We start from the raw sequence: 21,478 nt of genomic DNA on the forward strand, positions 1-21,478 counted from the left end.
GCACCATGCTGCGTGAGGAGAAAAACCACACAGAGAGGTGTTTCAGAAGGCACCCGGCACAGGAGTGAATGATCCTTTTAACAATTCTAGGCTCCAATATCAAGTTATCCTCAGTCCTCAGGTCTTCCCAACAGAGTTCCCAGACACTGTGAAGCAGAGACAAGCCATCTCCACCTTGTCCTGGGCAGAAACCAGACCAACAGAATATAATGCCAGTAGGTAGAGAGTAGCAGCTTGTTATTCTGAAATCAGAATTGCAATCTGCATAATAGAGCTGGGCTGAACATCTCCTGGCTTTCAATCCCCAAAGTGGAACTTACCTAAACAACTACTTCTTTCAGAGCCCAAATGTAGGAAGTGTCAGATATGCTTCTTCTTTCCTTCATAAATACACCCTTTCCAGGCATGCAGTCCTGTTCATACTTAAGGCAGAGTAGAAAATGCTCTTTCTAGACTGCAGTTGGTACTTCAGAGAACTACCATGCTGTGCATCCCAGTTCACTGGGTCTCTGTCCATCTTTACAGAGATTGACACAGTGCTTACTACTGACTATAAAACGAGACTTCTCTGTTTTCATTCTCTGCCTCCCCATAAGAGGCCATCATAGTGCTAAAATTATCATATTCATCTTAACTTGCCTTCACTTACTCATGTCAATATTGTGACTCTTGCAGGGTCTATGTCTAGCTCTTCATTTGAATTGGTGGATTACACAGTGTTCAACCAGGTGTGAGCTCTGCAATCCATCAGAAAGATAAAATATCTTCAGATTTTCAAGCACTTGAATTGTTTACAGACATAATATTTACCATGTTTACTGATAGGTCTCATTCTCTAAGAATTAATTTTTTTCTTGGAAAAGCTAAATGATAAATATCTCTCCAAAGAGCCATGAAAAAAATTGCCTTTATTTTCTTCTGAGTCAACCAAATTTCGGACTCCTCCTTAATCCATTGGCAGCTTTAAGAAATTTTCTCTAAACACTGATGTGGAGGCAGGATGTTTCCTTCTAACAACTTAGTATGTGCTATCAAATTATATTTTCTAAGTAAATTGGAGCTAAACTGTAGTGTGAACTTCTATTCATTGTCTTCTGAATGTTCATTTAGTTTTTTCAAAGGAATTTTCTGATTTAATTTGTGAACTCATTTTGTCTGAATCTAATTGGAAAATAATTAACACTGGAATTCTTCTATGTTAAATTCTATATAATGATAAAATCATATTAACATTTCTAATGTTTGTCTTCACTCATGAGTCAGTTACGCACAGTAATTAGAATATATCAAAGCCATTGAACCCCAACTTAATTTCAATTTTTATTTACCTTAAGTCCAATTTTATCATGTTTATGGGTTAAGTCTGAAAATAGACATCTGTATACACAAAGAGCTCACAAAATATTGAAGATTTTTATCAATCTTTAGAGAAGACTTCTTAGAGACATGAAAACTTAAATTACATATCATACATCAAAACTACATAAAAATCTACAATGATTATTATGATTTTATATGGTTATAATTTACTTTGATTTGCTTATTTATTTACAAACTTTTAAAATCTTCACTCGTTTTGTTGCTGGGGATTGAGTCCAGGGGCAAGCGCTCAACCACTAACCTACATCTCCAGACCTTTTTAATTTTATTTTGAGATCAGGTGTTGCTAAATTGCCCAGGCTGGGACTCAGTCTCCTAAGTAGCTGGGCACAGGGGTATGTGTCACCTCCCCAGCTTGCTTGTCACTCTTTACACATATTTATTTCATCTGAAGCACATCTCTTAGGATTTCCTCTAGTGAGCAGCTGCTATGGCTAAACTCTTATGTATTTATTATTTGTTTGTTCCTGGGGATTGAACCCAAGGGCATTCAACCACTGAGCCACATCCCCAACCCTTTTTTACATTTTTATTTAGACACAGGGTCTCACTAAGTGCTTAAGGCCTCACTAAATTGCTGAGGTTGGCTTTGAACTTGTGATAATCCTGCCTCAGCTGCTGAGATTACAGGTGTGCACCCCTGCGCCTAGCTAGGTAAATTCTTCCATCTAAAATTCACCTGATTTTTTTTATCTGAAAAATAGTTTTGTTAGCAGTTATATTCTTTCAGATGTGAAATATATCATTACAGCATCTTCAGGTTTCCTTCGTCACTGTTGAGACATAGCTTTCATTCCATCTTTCCCCATGATTGCTTCTCAGAGCTTCTCTGTGTGCATCTAACTTCTTTGGTGGTTGCTGTTTGCGTCTTGTTTCTTTTCTTTTCTTTTTTTTTTCCCCCAGTGGGTTCTGTCAGTTGGTCGTCATCTTTTCTTGCGTGTTGATTTTTTTCTTTTTCACTATGCAATGCTGATTATCCATGAAACAATATTTGCAAGCAGTGTTTTGAGACTGGAATAAGGAAGAATTTGCATTTAGTTCTTCCTGATTCTTGGGAACACTAAAATCCTGAACCACCTTGATTCAAATCTGGCAAACAAGGGCCCATATACCAATCAGGAAGTTGCATTGGGGCTAAACCAAGTAAACTGTGGTTACAACTTTGCAGGGACTTTTTTTTTTTTTTTTTTTTTTTTTTAATCTTGTTTGACTCGGTACCAAGGTAATTCTCATTTTGTCTCCTGGGGCAAGCAGGAGTGAGGTAGGAGGTTGTGTTTCTTACTGAACTTGAGGATCCTGGCATCTGGAGCTCTCAGCTTAGTATGAAAAGTCTCTCATGTGAAATTTGTCACCATGGCTGGGCCCAAGTCCTTGTTTCTGGCCCCATTATACAGAGAAGCCACTAAAACCAAGCCACATTGTGTCAGGATTGGACAAAGTGGTTGTTCACTGAGTCTGTTTCTGTCTGGTAGTTCTGTCTGGTAGTTCCTTGCTGTTATCACAGATCTTAGATGTCTTTTAGATGTTTTTATGTTTTATTCAGAGTTTTTGGTTGTTTACAGTAAAAAAAAAATAGGTCCAATTCATAATAGCACTCCACTATACAACTGGAAATCTCTTTCTTAAATTTCATTCATATCTCTTTCTTCATTTGTTTTTATCACCAACTCTTGCATGGACTTCTGCAGTACCTTTCCAAATCCTTTCCATCATCTATTTTTACCTGGTCTAATTCATTGTCTACACAACACCTTGAGTGAACTTTTAAAGTGTAAATCAGGCTGCATCACTTTTGATCTTAAGATTCTGAGTGTCCATGTGGGCCCTGTCCCATACAGTGGCCTCTAGCCACATGTGGCATTTGAACACTTGAATGTGGTCAGTATGATTGGGAAACTAAATTTTGGGTTTTAATTTGAATTCAATAAAATTTAAAAATTGAATCAGAATAAAATAATTTTCAGTTAAAAGCCCTTTTATTATGACAAAGACTATATTTCACCTAATTATTGAAAATGTGGCATCCAAAACCAAGTTGACTTCAATATAGAAGAGTGATTACTAGAAGTAGGAAATGCTGTGGGTGGTGAGAATTGAAGAAGGGAGACTTAAATTGATTGGTGCATGCTGGGTATTCGTATAAAAATACCATATCAGACCCCATTAATATGTACAATTAATTCATGTTAATCAAAAATCAACTAGTTACTAAAAAATAAAATAAAATAAAATTTAGCATCCAAACTAAATTTGCTGTAAGATAGAAGTGTGAGTGCATGCATAGAATTATTATAAAAAAAAACTCATGAGTAATTTTTATACTGAGTAAATATTGAAATGATAATATTATGGATATTTGGGGTTAAGTAAAATACACTATTTATTTTAATCTTGCTTAATTTTTTGAAATGTTACACTAAAATTTAAAATTCTACATGTGGATCGTACCACATTTCTATTAAATAGCACTAGTTTACCCTAGGGATAAAGCCCAAATCCTTAACCTTTTCTCTAAGACCCTTTTCTGATATGACTCCATGCTGTTTCAATTTTAATCTAACTTTGTTTGCTATCAAGTTTCTCTTCAGTACCTTTTTCTGATACTAGCTTTTAGTTACTGAAAATAACCTTATTTCTTCTATTTCAAGATCTGTGTTCTTGCTTTTGCCTCTGGCCAAACACTTTTTCCTACTCACCCTTCTGCTTATATATCAATCCCAAAGTTACTTTCTCTGGAAGAATCCTGGTCTCATCCAGGGCCTGAGAGCTGCTTAAACCCTGACAACTTTGCTATCAAACCTGGGAAGAGAAGAAGAGGCTGAAACAATGATGGAAACAGGAGAAATGAATGAAACATTAAACAAAAAACGATTGAGGAAGGGGAAAGTTTAGGTACATTTAGTAGCAGAAGTAGGTATCAAATATGTATGTATAATTTCAAATCTGGATACTAAAACAAAAATCATGATGCCTTTGGTAAAGATCTATCATTTGGTGGATGGAATCAAGTTCTGCTTGGTTGCTTGTTTTTCAGAGTAGATGGGGATTCACGGGAAGGATGCTAAGTTTAATTGGTGATTTCTTACATTTTGCAATAATTTTCTCAGATTTGGGCAATGGATAATGGTTATTAGCGATTCAAGTGGTTGGGATTTGGTGAAACAGTGAAGCAAAAGGAAAAATTAAACCAAAATGCTGCTAGATATTAGAGTTAATTTGTGAGAAGATTATGACTCAAAATATATTGATAGCTTAAAAATAAAAAAATATACACACATATATATATATATATATATATATATATATCTTCAAGAGATTGAGAATAGCAGTAAGGTCTGAAACGTTTGCTCAATAATTAAAGAGAATATTCTACATAAAATGTTCTATAGAAGCCAATAAATTTGACCAGGGAAAGTGGCATCGGGAACCTGAGTGTCAGAAAAGCATACTGTTTCTTCTCAACCTTGTTGTACTTCTTAAATTGTGTACCAAATGCATGTATGACCTAGTCTCAATAAATTACTTTCTTAAAAATTAAAAAGGGGAGAATTTAAAAAATACTCATTAAACTTAAGGTGATGGTGGGACATTCAGTGGAGATATATCGCTTTCCAATATGCAGCTTAGTGGTCAAGACCCTGGAAAGTGGAGTTCAATCTCCTAGAGTGGCCACCCTCCAAGCCTTGCCTTCTGAGTTGGCCAATAGAGCACTGGCCACATCACGTCTCTCAGTGGGATTGTGGTGAACATGCATACAACATGACAATACTGCAGTCATTCTGGGTCTGTGATTTTTGTGACCTTGATCTTTTTGAGTTCTCTTTGTTTAAAAGCTTCTTCCCAGCATAAAACCCATTATCTCTACTCCTAAATAGCTTCAAAAGCAGGTTTCTTTGGTTTCATCATCATTGTCACCATCACCAATATCATCATAATGTTTATAACGTAAAAATTTTGATGAGCTTCATGCAAATTGATCACAACCACATAGGTTTCCTTGAGATTCACATGAGTTTCAAAGGAGATATTTAACCAATATTTTATTTATTTGTTTATTTATTTTCAATGCTGGGGACATAACCTGGAGACCAATAGCTTAGTGGGTGTGAGGCAGGCACTCTACTACTGAGCTACATCCTCAGCCTCCTATTTTGCGCATTGCTGAACAACAAGAGAAACATGGGAAGATATTTATCCAGGCACTGAATGCACCTGGGAGTGCCATCTGGGCAGAAGCCTTAGACCACGATGCCATTTTCCCACTCTGCTAGGAAGTCATTTGGAAGGGGTTTTAGGAAACATCCTTCTCAGCCAAAAGATACATACTGACCCAAGGCACTATGTTGGAAGAGGAAGAAATTATCTACTTGGGATCCCTTAGACAGTATTTGTAATAGTCCCCCCCAAAAAAAATTGCTTAAAATTTATCCCAGAAAACCAACTGGGTGGTAACAACAACAAATACCAGATTTTGAATCAACTCTGAAACTACTAATAGCCTTATATACTATAAACACTAAGTTGTTTTCTGGGGAAAAAAAGAACAAAATATTTAATGTATAAACAATATAGAATATATGTATTGTCCATAACCCAGTTGTGGTAAAGCAAATGGATGGAACAAAACAAGATACCCAGAAATGGCACGTGATACATAAGGTTTACTAAAAACTGCTTACAGTGGCCTCAGACTGGATAGATACCACCTCTGTCCCTCATGAGGCTTTGCCAGAAAGTAGTGTCTCTATCAAGGCACTTTTCTAAGGGTAGCTGGCTGGACTAGCGTACATCTTTCCACAGTGGTCTGTTCTGCACCAGTTCTTACAGGGACAGGGGTTAGGTTACATAAGCAGTGACATCCTTAGATTGCTCCATCGCATTTGTATGACCAGCATCCCAAGGAGCTTAGCGTACGTGCAAGAAAGTGGTTCCTGCAGATAATGCTAGTTTGCCCCAGTTCCCAGTGCATGAGAGAATGAGTCAGTGTTCTTCAAGATAGTGCTTATCTGGACATTCCAGTGTGGGCCTGCATTCATTTTCCCTTGACTTGGCCAGGTTCTTGGGAATGGAAAGTGGCATTTTGGGGACATGGTGTTTTGCTGGCCGCCTTTTTTCAAGGATGAAACAACATAAAATTGAATATATAGAAAAATATTAAAATAAAACCCTCATGCCCAGCTTTCAACTTAAAAAGTGGACTGTTACCTAAAACTTTGAAACCTTCTAAATGCTTCCTTTCAACTTCATTTCCCCAAAACATTTTTCCTGTTGTCAACATGTGGATTACTATATTACTCGTTCTCTTTCACTTCTGTAAATTTTCGTTATGAAAGTATTTCATAACAGTACATTATTTTACATGCTTTTGAACCTTAAAAAAGAAGAAGAAGAATCAAGATGTATGTTTTCTTCCTGAATCCTGCCTATTTCACCAAGCGCCGACTTTGTAGGGCATATAAATTTAGTGCCTTGTCACTGTTACATAGCAGGTTTTTGTACAACTAGACTATAATTTACTTATTTTTATGGGTTATTTCTTTTTTGTTTGTTTATTTTGTGTTTTTTATAATTTTTTTAGACTTTGATGGACCTTTATTTTATTCATTTATTTTTATGTGGTGCTGAGAATGGAACCCAGTGCCTCACACATGCTAGGCAAGGGTTCTACCTCTGAGCCACAACCCTAGCCGCTGTGTTTGTTTTGCTGTTAAAAGCAATGCCACTACAAGTATTCATGTCCATGACTCCTGGTGTCTGTACTTAAGAGACTACCATCTCTAAGGTAGATGCCAAGGAGTTGAATTGCACAATAAGAAGGTATGTACATCTTCAGTTTTACTAACTAGCACCGAATTGCCCTCAAAGCAGTTCGGTGCTAGCTAGTAAAACTGAAAGTTAGTAAAGGATGGAGCAATCTAAGGATGTCACTGCTTATGTAATAATTGAAATCCTACCTCACTGACATATTGTTGTTCTATTCATTTACTAATTCATTTCACTCATTTATTCAGTTATCTATTTGGTTATTGCCAATTAGATAGATATGAAATGGTGTTTCTTCATGTTTGTATTTGCAATTTCTCTCATATCTGGTAAGTTCATAACTCTGTTTCTGTTTCTGTCTTATATCTGTGTGTGTGTGTGTACATACACATTCATACAGGCATAGGCTCACCATTCATATCCATTTTCTGTAAGATGTGTGTCTTTCCTCACTTTCATATTGAACTTCACCTTTTACTTATTGTTTTTTCTTTTTTTGTACACTCTGCTGATTTTTTTAGTTACATGTGCTACAGATGTTGTGATGTTATAAGCAGAATGTCTTACAAAGTTATATATCGTGTGACCTGACATATTCCACAAAGAACTGTATTCTCTTTAATGCATTTCTTGTCTTAGATATTGAATTTTCTTGTCCATGGGTCCAGTATATAAAGATTATCCTTTCATGTCCTAGTTTTTCTTTAATTTCTTTCAAAGTAAGGGACAGTCCTGAATGGAAATACTGACCTTTTTTAGTTCTACTCTTTAAGAGAGTTATTTTTAATATTTTGCTATTAAGCATAGCACTTTTTGTAGATGTCTTTTTATCAGTTTAAGAATGTAAATAAGAGACATAGAAATTCCAAATTAGCTGAATTATTTGGTTGCTTTAATCATGAATGAATTTTTTAAAAAATCTATTACCATTACTTTACTTTAAAAATATTTTACATACATTGAAATAATCATTTGACTGCTTTCATATGTTAATTTAGGTAAAATATTAAATTACTTCCAATCATTTCTGCTTCAGCACAAAGTACTTAGTCATGTGGGTGGGGACAGAGTGCCGAAGGGGGTAAAACCAAGAAGTATTACTAAGGAAAAAAACCCAACAATTGGTCATTGTCAGACATGAGAGGTGAGAATGTGACATTGTCCAGGAACATTTGAACACTCTGAGACTAAAGTAAGAGACTAAAAGTACGAGCTACCTGAGTCCATGATGGTTCATAGAAAATAGAGACAGGAAAGAGATGGAGGATCACAGACTATGCATGATGGCAGAAAAGGGAAACCCATGGTTGGGAAATGTTATTTGGCCTCATTTAATAGATTTTTCTTTTTCTCTTAAGAAACAAAAAAAAACTAGATAGGAATTTGGATAAGATGAACATGTAGGAGGTCACAGAATTCAGAGGGGCCCCATATATATCGTGTGACCTGACATATTGTGAAAAGGGGACAGAATGGCTCTCCAAAGCTGATGAAAGAAATTTAGTAAAAAGAAGAGAACATACTTCTTTACATACAAATTAACAAACTAGTAGGATCAGTTATCCTCAAGCTTCGATGTAGATTCAGCAATGAATGAACACATTAACAAATGCAGTTTAGATCTAAATGAATTTGTATCTGACTTGTTGTGACAATCCTGGACAATGGGTACTCCCTGCTTGTGTCCTTTGTTGGGTACGCAGATCCTCACCTGAGCAGGGATGGATTTGGCTTCCCTCTCTTGTGGAAATCTTGAGTGGGGTGACTCTCTGCTTTTCTTCCCTCCCCTTCCCACAGTCTCTCACATATCATGTCTCTTTAAAATATTAATTTTGAAGGTGGCCTTGTTGTGATTAAGTAAGAAAAGGAAGTTCCATAAATAGAAAAGGCCAGCATATGGAATCATTTAAAAGTTCTGTAAGGGCCAATGAGGGGGACCACAGAAGAGAACATTCCATCTGCCTCTTGTTGCTACTTCCATTCTGGTCTCAGTGCAGATCAGATAGAGGATGCAGCCCCAGGAGAGCAGCAGGGCCCATGCACATGTAACCAATTGTTTTCTTTTGCCTGTAGTAAAGTTCATATTCTGATTGCTTTTCCAGATTATGTAGATCCAGACATATTTTATGCAGTCATCCGGATCTTTCTCTCTGGGTAAGCATAGTTCAATTGTTTCTCTGCATGAGGCCTCTGTAGCATTTTCCAAACTTATGAGAAGAGAAACAAACAGAACCTCCCTAAAGTAAGAAACATACCAAGTGACCCTTGCTAGCAAAGTAATCATCTGGATCCACTCTTGGATCAAGGAAGTGGGGCACCATCTGCAAATGATATAAAAGGCTGACTAAGTTAGAGTCTTTAGGTCTTCATATTATATCCCTTTATATTCGCTTTTCCTAGACTCCCACTTTGATGACAGGGTTCAATATTTCACCCACATAACTCTATCACTTATACCCATTCTCTTCCCTTGTTATTGAAGCAAGTGGAAATAGATAACAATATAGAAATGTTCTTCCAAAGTCTCTAGAAGAGATACTTTGTATCCCTTTGAAATTTCTTTATATTGCAACCTAACCAACAAGATGAGGGTATTAGAAGGTAGAGTCTCTGGAAGGAGAGTAGGACATCAGAGCTATGCTCTTGTGAAAGGCACTAAAGCACTTTGAAAAGGTTTGGGGAGGGCTAGGGATGTAGCCTGTTGGTAGAGAACTTACTTAGTACCCATGAGGCCCTGGGTTTATTCCTTGGCACTGATAAAATAAAAACAACAAACAAACAAACAAAAAAACCCCACTAGGCCCTTTTTACCCTTCCACCTTTTCCACTCCGTGAGAACACAACATTCAAGGAGTCATCTGGAAGCAAGAGACTAGGTCTTCAGCAGCCTGATCCTGTGAGTGCCTTGATCTATGACTTCACAGGCTCTACAACTATAAGAAATAAATAAATTTCTATTATTTACAAGTTATCCAGTGAAAAATATTTTGTTATAGCAGCAGGTATAGACTAAGACATTGCTTGTTTTAATCAGATTGCCTTCCTATTCACATTGACGTGTGTGTGTGTGTGTGTGTGTGTGTGTTTAATGTTTAAATGGTGAAAAGCAAGGTTTCTAGAGTAACTTTAGAGTAATGAGTATGTGACTTAAGGGAGGAAATGAAACAAATAGGTAGATTATTATGGTTTGGATATTAAATGCTGCCTAGAGGCTGTGTACGCTATTGGGAGTCAGTGGAATCTCTTCCAGGTGGGGCTTAGAGGAAGGAAGTAGGTCAGTGTGCGCATGCCTTTGGAAGAGATATTGGGACCATGAGGTGAGCAGCCTTGCTCCACCACACTGTCCCTGTCTCTCTATAGTCCTTAAGTGATAGGATCATGTGACCATGGATTGAAACTTCTGAAACTCTGAGCTAAAATAAAATTTTCTTTCTTGTATAATGATCATCTCTGGTATTTTTTTTCTCTCATAGAAAAGGAACTAACACAGGAGGGAAGTGTATGCAAAAAGAGTTGAGCGCATAGCTGAGAAATTAGGCTTTCTTTGTATACCTTTGGTAGGATTAGACATGAAAAAAAAGATCCATTTATTTTTTAACAAAACTTTATGGAACCCTAGAGAAAGCTTACACTACATACAGAAATAGACCGGGATTTAGGAAACATTTATTCCAGGAAAATCTCTTAGTGCTTCACTTTGCTTTCTAAATCTGTATTCATTTTTCATTTGTCACATAACAAATTACCACAGATTTAGCAGCTTTAAACAATGTGCTTTTATCATTTTACAGTTCTGTAGATCTGAAGTCCAGACAAGCTCAGTTGGGTTTTCTGTCTAGAATCTCAAGAGACTGAAGTCAGAGTATCTGCTGGGCTGCCCTTTAGCTGAGGTTCTGAGTGAAGATTGGCTTCCAAACTCAGAGGTTGCTGCAAGAATGCAGTATTTTTGGAGTCCTAGAACTGAGAACTGTTTCCCTGCAGACAGCTGGGCAGGAGTTTCTCTCCGTTTCTAGGGCCTGCTGATCCCTGAAGTGGCTCCTTCCACCTCAGGAACACCACCTCTAATCCTTCTCTTTTGCAAGTTTCCCTGACTCCTTTTTCCCCCTGCCAGTACACAGAGGAAACTGTGCACTTAAAGGTATGTGATTAGATTCAGTTCACCCAGATAATGCAGGATAACTCGCTGTATTGAAGCTGATTAATCAGTAACCTTAATTACATCTGCAAAGTCTCTTCTGCCTTGACATATAATACACCACAATGACAAGATATCTCTTAATATTAACAGTTCTAGAAATGAGAGTGGAAATTTTGAAGAACTCTTTTTAGAATTCCATGCACCACAGCATCTTTCAAGTGAATAAATAAGTTCTACATCTTTATGTCAGAGACATCAGATAAAAATGAACCACATCCTCTGAAATCTTCATGATTAGATGAGCACCAGAGAGTGACTATGTTTTCATTAAAATAAGTTCTGGGTCAGCGGCACATTTTAACTCTAATCTACATAAATGCCTCCCCATCAATTTCTAATCCTCAAAATATTTCCCATGTAACTATGTGGCCAGTACTAAATTGTAAAGGTATAGTATGTATAGATGGCCAAAACATCTGAACTGTTGAGAATTCCCAAGAGGGTTGTTTTGTAAAATGCAAATTTATTCTTTTGTACTTGATTTGTCCTATGTTTGGTTTATTATTTTTTGTTTATTCCTTTAAAAAATTTTATTTAGGAAAGTTGAGGGATTTCATCTGTAAATGAGCATATTCCCTTCAGTTCCCACTCGCATTAAATTTCTCAGGGAAGTTAGATGCCTGTATGGAAAAGATGTCATATCAAATCTGTTGTTTAAACTTCCCATTTTCTTGGTGTTGTTAGAAATACGCTACAATACTCTTGGGCCCAAGAGTACATGGGATTGATACTCAGGCTGCTCAGAGAAATCCAATTTCTCTTCCTCGAACTGAACTTACTCTAGCTAGAGAATATCAATTTTATCTTTTCTTTTTTTGATCCTCCATACTGGGGTTTCTTTAGTTCTTCAATATGGCTTCAATATATTGTCTCCACCTTGGGACACTAAAAGGAGTCCTAGAACTGAGAACTGTTTCCCTGCAGACAGCTGGGCAGGAGTTTCTCTCCGTTTCTAGGGCCTGCTGATCCCTGAAGTGGCTAATGTGTCTTGATAATTTGAAATATCTGGTAATTCTTTTAAGCTGGCTGGATCCTTTCAAGAAACGCATTTGGGTTAGCATATTCTGGATATTAGATACAGATATATATATAATGCTATTTTTTCATTCATTCATTCACCGGATATTTAATGATGAGTGCTTACCACATACCAGGTACAGTTGTATATGCTGAGAAGAGAGCAGTGAAGCAAAACAACATCTTGATTCTTGTTTGAAGGAGGGAGAACAGATAATAAATAAATGAACATGGAAAACAAGTGGGCCTTGTAAAGGCAAGGATCCTACAATGTGTGTTGCAATAATAGGCAATGTAGGGAAATGATAACCAGAATATAAGGTATTCAGGAAAGAGTGTTAGGTGTGGTGGCTGAAATGTCTTATTTGCTAATTGTCATCCAGGAATACCACATCACAAGTGGCATTTGAGCATTTGAGCAAACACTTGAAGGAAGTAAGAGAGTGATCCATCCAGATTCCTGTTCTAAGTAAAAGGAAAAACAATTGCAATGATCCGGATGTAGGGTCATTATCATTGCCTTTTTTGTCATGATGGGAGAACTGCAGGGCTGGACCGCACAGGGAGAATGAGAAAGATTCAGATGCGATGTGAGGGCATGTTGGCTCTTCCTCTCTCAGTGAGGTGAGCGGTTTTGAGAGTCATGGCATGACCTGTCTTTGGTTTCGGATCATCATTCTAGCTGCTGAGTGAAAAATAGACTATTTGAAAACAAGGAAAGTGTTTGAGAAACCATTACTAGGAGCCTAGACTAGGGTGGCAATAGTGAAGGTGTTGAGAAATGGCCAGAATCTGTGTGTATATTGATGCTAAGGTTAACAGATTTTGCTGTTTGGATTACACAAGGAATTGAAGAGAAGTACACCAGGGTACAGTGATGGTAAGGTTTCTTGGCCTAACCCACTGAAAAAAATTCATTCTGCTATCTCTTCTGCTGGGAAGACTGTAGGAGAAACAGGCTTGGGAAACAGGGAGGGGTCCTGGGAGATTACTTCAAGGGCATGTTCATCCTGTGGAGATCTCAAGTGGGGAGACATAGGATTCTGAAGTCTGGGGTGGCGTCCAGGTATAAGTTTAAATTTTTAAATAGTTAAAGTTGGTTTTGTTAAGAGACTAGTTAAGATCACTCGTAAAATAAAGAGTACTGAGAAGTCCAAGGAATGACCTCTCCAACATTTAGAAGTGTTCCAAGATAGGGAGGAAATAATAAAAGAGATTGAGATGATCATAGGTCATCATCCAAATTACAGAAAAATCTGATCAAGTCTGCAGGTGTGTAATGGTTCTGATTATCACCCAGAGGTAGTCATGTGTTCTACATTTCTTCACCACAGAATACCTATCATTCAGCAATTTTAATAGATCAGGGTCCTGACATTGGACAAGTCACAAAACCTCTCTGGATCTCATTAAATTCTTCTGTTATAGGAAGTAGATACAAATTGGGGTACCTGAGCTTAAGAAATATTTGTACAGTTACCAAATAATGAAAAGGGAATTAGGGGGTTATAGCTCAGCAGTAGAGTGCTTGCTTGCCTCAGACACGTGAGGCACTGGGTTTGGTCCTCAGCACCACATAAAAATAAATAAAATAAATAAAGTTATTGTGTCCATCTTTAAAAAAAATAAAAAGTAAAAGGGAATTAGGAATTCCACCTCTTTCTGAATAATATGATAAAAATACTAATGTTTATCTAATGCTTCAATGTATTCCAGGACTGGGCAAATGTTATTTTGATTAGTTTTCACAATGATCCAATGAGGTAAATAACTGATATTACTCTCATGAGGAAACAGCATCTAAGAAAGTTTAACTGAGTCCAAACTCACAGTTAATAAGTAGAAAAGTTGAAATTAAAATCTCTATCTGCCTAGATCAGAGGCCTTGCTCCTAACAGCTACAGCTTGTCATCATCCCACAGTGGGAATCTTTCCTACCCTCTTCCCATGTGTCCTGCTCTGCTTTCTGTACTTGATCTCTTTCCAGAGTGATAGATAGCATCCTAAACTGCAAGGGCTACTGTGCTGTTCACCCAGTGAATACCACAGGACAGCCAGGCCCAAAGAAAACAACCCTGCCCCTTCTAGCCTTTGTAACCTCAGGGCAGTATTTGAGGAAGTTCACACACAGCTAGCAGAAGAGTCTGTGGCTTTTGTATATGTTTTGCATCCCTTCTCTGTTGACTTATAAGTACAGGAAGAACAGGGAACATCCATGTGTATCTGTTACGGAATCTGTCGTAACAGGGAAGGTAGCTTGATCCCAGCCAAAAGAGATAAAGATTCTTTTCCTGAATAGAAGTAGAATCTAAAAAATGGTGTTCTGAGGGAATAATAAAATAGGTAATTACAAGTTTGGAGCTCAAGATCTGGTTTCATTGTTTTTAACAATATGACCCTGGGGACTTAACTTCCATGAGTCTTTGTTTCTTTATCTCTAAATGGAGGTTAAAAAAAATCTGCCCTGATCTACTGGCAAGAGGCAAAGTGAGAACATGGATATGAAGGTGCTTTGTAAATCATAGAGCACCATAGGTGCGCATGTAGTGAGCTCCCGTGGCTACTGTCCTGTCTCACTGTGGAGTGAGCAGGGGTACTGGTCACTGGTCAAAACTGTAAACAGTCAGACACAGAAAAGTGAGTAAAGGAGGTGGCAGCAGAAAGAGGAGGCTCAGGGAAGACAACAAAGACGGCAACCAAAGAAGCAGGAGAGGGGAGGTCTGGAGGGGTGGGGAGGAGAGCCCACTTGATCTGAGTGAGACTATGAGCCCAAGCACCAGTCCTTCTCCATGCTGTGCCATTGGCCCTCTGGTAAGCCCCAGGGTTGTGTAATGTTCTCTTTGTGGCTGCCCATATTCCCAGAGCCTGCTGTCAACAGAGCATTTGGTAAACGCAATTCTCATAAAAGCAGGTCATATTTAGGACTGATAGTTTAATGAGACAACTGTTACAGTTATTGTTTCCAGGGAGAGAAATCAATAATGTTGATGTGTGAGTGTGTATGTATGTGTGTGTGTGTGTGTGTGTTGTATGCATATGTGTGTGTATTTGCGTGCATTTGTGAAGTTGAACTTTTATAATTACAAGCATCAGGTCATCAAGGTTCAGATTAGGAGAGGAAGTGTTCTCCAGAGCTCCCAGATTTTTCTGTTGATTAGTATGGAAGCCATCATGACGACTGAACTTTTTGAATCAGTGTCATTCAACCAATGCCAAAGATTCCTAAGAAGCCTTTGCTTTTTGGAAAGAATCCTTTAAATAGTGAAGAGAAGGGCTGCAATTCCTTGGCGAGTTATGAAGCTGAGGTTGATGATGCATCAGAACATATCCTGCAAAGACTCCCTATCCCTTGTCCCCAAACCACCACTTCTATATTCACTTTCTCACTCACTCTCCATATGGAAAAATATATTCCTCACTCCTATTACCCACTTCTCCCTGATTTTTACTTCTGCTTAGATGGAAAGATAACCCAGCAATGCCCATGGGGCTAATATATGAAGGAATCTCCAAAGAACCCTTGAAATACTCTGGAGGGAGTGCAGCTCAGAGCTCAGTACTTCATGCCTTTGATGAGTTCCTGGGCATTCATCACAGCGAGGAAAGTGGTAAGTCAGGCATTTTCTTTTCTTTTTCCAAGGGGAGGGTGAACAAAGAGGTGTTTTTACCAACTGATAAAACCAAATCTAAGTGAGAATGTCAGGCAGACTGTACTGCCCTAAATCAGTTAGGACACTGTGTGCCTGCCACATGTTATGGTGTCAAGTCAATTGACTCCAGATCTTAGCAGGATCTTGGCTTTCCTTTTGCAAATCTTAAAACATTGCCATAATTCCAGCTGTTCCCTGTAATTTTTATTTGGATCCTTAGGCATGTATCTTCCTTTTTCTAAAATGGGGAAATCTGGAGTTTGAAGGTACGACATGTGGCTGAGTCTGGAGCCAGATGGAAATGGGTCTGAAGTTCTCCACTGCAGTCCTTCCCCATGAAATGGTACAAGTTCCAGCCAAATCCATTTAGCCCAGAAGAGGGGGGTCTGTCATTTTGGAAGCTTGAAATTGCTCATTTCCTTTCTTGCCAGCACCGAGCTATGTGCTTAGCAGCTGCAAAAAGGCACTTCGTACTATAAAGTTTTCAAGTTGGATTAGAAAAAAATGAGCAAAATTCAGTGTCATAGAATCATCTCTATGACAAAAGTCAATTCTGTGGAACCATGAAAAATTTTCATGAATTTTTTCATCGATGATATTAATACCTGCTATACTACACATAATATTAAGCACATAATGAACTTGCCATACTAATCTGTTGATTTTTAACCAACTTGGCTTCAAGAGTCTATTAGTAACACAGTTGCTCATTCTTTGAGTTTGGGCCCTTATAAACATTCTAACTTTTATCGTTCTTAGGACTCCTTCCAAAAAAAAAAAGCACTTAGGAAACAAAATTTATGAGAGTATTTAGCAAGTTAGTTTAAGGTTTGTATCCTACATTTATGGATATCCCTCATAGAAACTGGCAACTACACACTTGGTTTCTATTTGGTATATGATAAATATTTATATGTTCGTTGACAGATCTAGTTCCAATTCAGCTATCTGCAATGCACTTGCTTCCTTTCCTCTATCTCCTGTCAACAGTCAGAAATTCACATTTGAATATATGACATCTACAAGCAAAAAAAGCCAGCAAGTAGATTGTGTTAGGACACCATCCACAGTCTTTGGTGCCTTCTTATCTGGAAAAGCAGCCAAGCTTTCCTAAAATTCCACATGGTGCTAAGATCATCTGGGTTGTTTCTTTCAGCTGACTTTCTGTACAGAATGAGGGACTACATGCCTCCTTCCCATAAGGCCTTCATAGAAGAAATCCACTCAGCTCCTTCACTGAGGGACTTCATCCTATCCTCTGGCCACGGACACTGTCTGACAGCCTATAACCAGTGTCTGGAGGCCCTGGCAGAACTGCGCAGTTATCATATCACTGTGGTGACCAGATATCTCGTCACAGCTGCAGCCAGAGCAAGGAGCAGGAGGCTAGACCATCTCCCAGGGCCACCTCAGGCTTTAGAAGACAGGGGCACTGGAGGAACTGCAGTTCTGAGCTTCCTGAAGAATGTCAGGGATAAGACCTTAGAGGCAACCCTCCACCCAAGTGGTTAAGAGACCACCTTCTCCTCATTGGGGAGACCCCATTGGAGGGTAAGTGGACAATGAAGGTCAGGGTTCTGCCTGGAATCATACAGTGCCATTTATATCCCTCCTCTACAGTATGCCATATTCTCCTGTGCTGAGAGCTGTTGTCCTCACAGAGGAGAGTTTATCTATCAGCCAGAAATATTCCTGCCCTACCTGATCACTGCCTAATAGCAAACAGCTGTGGATGCTTTCCCTCAGAACTCCATAGAGAAGAAGATATGCCCTATTCTGTTTGCCAAGTAATAGAAAAATAATATAAAATTTAAAAACTAAATGAAATTGCTCATGGATACATCTCCTTGTTGATTTCTTTAAAGAAGAAAATTCACCTAATTTATTAAGTTACTACCAAGCTCTGATTCAGGGATTAGAACAGGGATTTCTGTGACCTCAGGGAAATCTCCTTGCATGTATTGAACTTGGGGTCTCCCTGCATGGATTGAATTTGGTAGCAGGAGTTTAGGAATGCTCAAGTGGAGATGTATAGGAAGAGGATGTTGATAATAAAGACGTGGTTGTCATGCATGTGAAAAACAGCAGCTAATGATATGAGATTCCCTGATGCATGGTACATAGACTTGCAAATTCTATTTTAGTTTTCTCCTCTGTTTTTAGAAGAATGTTTCTTTTTTTTTTTCTCCTTAGACTAAAAATCTGTACTTATAAAATGAAATAATTGACCTTTGGAAAGCAAATGAGGCAAATAGAAATAAATAGTAAAACAACATATTCAGTGTGCAAATAAGTGTAACTTTTTTCTATATTAGTTTCTATCTCAAAATCCCTTTCTGCCTGACAGAAGGTAGTCAGAAAATTTTAATCTTGCCAATTGAAAGTAAATTCCATTAACTTTGTTCCTGCCCCCAATTTGTACTCACAAACACACCTGGGATGTTATCTAAATACTCAGGGGGGTCTCTGCTGTTCTGGAGTCAGGGAGTAGCTCCTGATCATTGAGTATCCTCTGTCTGAGTTAGTGCCTGGCAAGAAGTCCTCTCCCCATGTGGACACACGCCAAGTGTAACTAGCAGCATATCTCATCTCCTCTAAAAGGCCTTGGGGATTAGCCCTCAAAGTCCTATCATGGCACTAGGAAAGCATTTGTGTCCTTCCCACATTTCCTAGAAATATTTAGAGACTATAACTGCTCAGGATTGCTGCCCAGCACTCACAGCAAAGTTCTCCACTCTCCAGTGCCTTAGAGGATAACAAGTTAGGGACTCTTGTGGGCCTTTGATAAGTAGACATGAACCATGTCTTCCACCAGGGCACCATGGAGCTTGGTTGTAAGTGATGAAGAAAAGGATAATATGACCCCTAAAACAAGCAACAGGGTGAAACAGATCCAGGACTTTCCTTGGTCTCACTCAGTTACATTTGGTGAGTACACAGATCTCTGACTGAGAACTTAAGAAGCAATGCCACAGCCTCTTCAGGTTTTTTATATAGGTCTTTTCTAAACAGGGCTCCATCTCGTCCTTCAGAGTGACAGGATTAACAAAAAATGATCTTTTTTCCTTTTGGGTACCAGGGATTGAACTCAGGGGCACTCAAGCACTGAGTCACATCCCCAGCCCTATTTTGTATTTTATTTAGAGACAGGGTCTTAATGAGTTGCTTAGTGCTTTTTTGCTGAGACTGGCTTTGAACTTGTGATCCTCCTACGTCAGCCTCCTGAGCTGCTGGAATTACAGGCATGAGCCACTTCGTGAAAAGAATGATCTTAACTGGTTCACTTTAAATGCATCCAAGTTCACTCAAAGAGACCCCAAAGCTTGACAAATAATTTTCAATAATGTTAAATATGTGGAAAAGTGGATAAATTGAATGGGGAGGGAAAAGGAATATTCAAAGCTTTGTCTTTCAAACTCTTCAGAATAGGTTTTATTTGTTTGGGATTAAGCCTTATGAAGAAGGATGCAACAAATGTAAACAAGTCTTTATTTTATTTGCTGATGAACAATAATGAATCCAAAAACTTTGTTCATGTTTCAAGAGATGATTTTTTGAGGCAGAACTCAATTTTCAATTTTATGGTACAATGAAGGGCATAAAACTTCCAGCACAGAAGTGATCACACTTTTCTCAAGATTTCCAGGAACAAAATATGTGACCATTAGAGAACAACAACAACAACAACAACAACAAAAAACATGAACTAAGAGTAGAAATAATTTATTTTTATCATTATTATTAATATGATGATGATGGAGAAGAAGAAGAAGAAGAAGAAGAAGAAGAAGAAGAAGAAGAAGAAGAGGAGGAGGAGGAGGAGGAGGAGGAGGAGGAGGAGGAGGAGGAGGAGGAGGAGGAGGAGGAGGAGAGGGGAAGGAGGAGGGAGAGGGATGCAGGCATGAGGAAATGGTAGTCTGGAGAGTCAAGCTCCAGTATGTCTAGTGTAGATTTTTATGTACCATAAAATCTGTTTACCTTGCTTAGCATTTCTAAATCAGAGCAATCAAATATGTAAATTAGTGTAATAGCTACCTTGCACTGTTTTTGTGAAAAGTAAAGCTAATACGCATTTGTAAGGTAGCACCCTGAGTAAATGGTAGTGCTGTGATGATGGTGTATGCTCCCTGACTCCCTTGTTGATCCAAACAACAACAACAGAAAAACAAGTCTAGGAAATAAACAGTGAATGGGGTAGGAGGCCCATGCTCTCCTCCCTGCCAGTTCCAAGGAGAATGCAGAGCAATCAAGAAGTGCTGCAGAAACCATTTTCTCAGATAAAAGTAGGTTGCTTTCCAGTTGCTCTGTGGCTCAGGATTCAAGCAGCAGGAACACTGCTTTTCAGTGGGACGGGTGAAAGATGGAATTCAATGAAATTTAATATTGGACAATCAGAGTCTCTTAGACACTCAGAAATCCAGGTTCATTGAACAAAGAATAAGAAGCTGTGTAATGGAATGCAGCCAATTGCAGCAGCAGCAGAAGCTCTAGCTTATCAGAAGAGAGGTATAGGATGAAGAAAGAAACACAACAGACACATTTGGTGTGGAAACCCTATAGAACAGAAAAGCAGTCTGAACTTAGGGGATCTGGAAGTATACAGCAAACTGGTGTTTAAAAAAATGTTCTGTGTTTCCCAACTGGTGACTGGAGAGCTTAGACAGCAGCCATCTTGAGAAGGCCACGCTGCCCCAGAGTGAGTCCAGGAGCACATAGCAAATATTGTCACAGTGTTCTGGTAAGTCCCTATCCTGTAGCCTAGGGTGTACCAAGCAAAATGCCAGTGAAATAGGCACAGAGAAGATTGTACCCAGGGAGTTTCAAATCTGAAAAATGAAGAGGAGTCCAGCTAGCTTCCTTTGGAGTCTGGCAGTTTATAGGACCATCTGAAGAGGGTGGAGAAACCAAATAGGCATAATTATACTCGGGGGGTCTAAGCCTTGGAATATTTGTGGGTGGTGGAGTGTGAGACACCTGTGGAGGGTCTACCTGAGTAGAATTCTCAGGGCACTCCTGAGATCCAGAATCACAGCAGGTTGGCATCTACCCAGCTGTAGGGGTGTGTTGATATCTCTCCAGAGCAGATACCACCCAACAACATTCTTGAGATCTGATTAAAGTGAAACCCCAGCCACAGCCCACCCCCTCTCCCAGAACTCTGCAGCAGCCCCACGCTGGGAGCACATGGATATGGTCTGTGCAGACCAAACTTCCAATGGTCAGTCCTTCCTTCCCATCCTGTTCGACCTTAAACTGGTGAGAAGGGAAGCTGAAAGCTACTTCATCCAGTTTCAGTTTTAGGCCATTCCAGCTGGCCTAAATCCCTGCTTTACACACAAATTGGCTTACAGCTTGGTGAGGAACTCAAAAAGCAGGAAAATTTTTTTAAAAATCCTAACTCTTGCTTTCTCTAAGAGGTACATAGCCCAAGAAGAAAGAGAGAAGGACAGTCGAGCTTAGAGTGCAAACA

General features: G+C 38.7%; 1 protein-coding gene across 2 annotated transcripts in view; it reads left to right on the forward strand.

The window, feature by feature from the left end:
• IDO2 (indoleamine 2,3-dioxygenase 2) overlaps positions 1 to 17,520 on the forward strand; it is a gene marked incomplete at both ends in the record, with an annotated part of 53,956 nt that extends 36,436 nt beyond the window's left edge. For both annotated transcript variants that reach the window (XM_081269294.1, XM_081269295.1), the window contains 3 exons: positions 9,246 to 9,297; positions 15,818 to 15,966; positions 17,165 to 17,520. In XM_081269294.1, the coding sequence (XP_081125420.1) occupies positions 9,246 to 9,297; positions 15,818 to 15,966; positions 17,165 to 17,520 (557 nt within the window). The remainder of the gene's footprint in view (positions 1 to 9,245; positions 9,298 to 15,817; positions 15,967 to 17,164) is intronic.
• Between the last annotated feature and the right edge of the window lie 3,958 nt (positions 17,521 to 21,478).

The sequence above is a fragment of the Spermophilus citellus genome (genome assembly GCF_964194105.1).
Source record: "Spermophilus citellus genome assembly, chromosome: 16".
Classification (NCBI taxonomy): domain Eukaryota; kingdom Metazoa; phylum Chordata; class Mammalia; order Rodentia; family Sciuridae; genus Spermophilus; species Spermophilus citellus.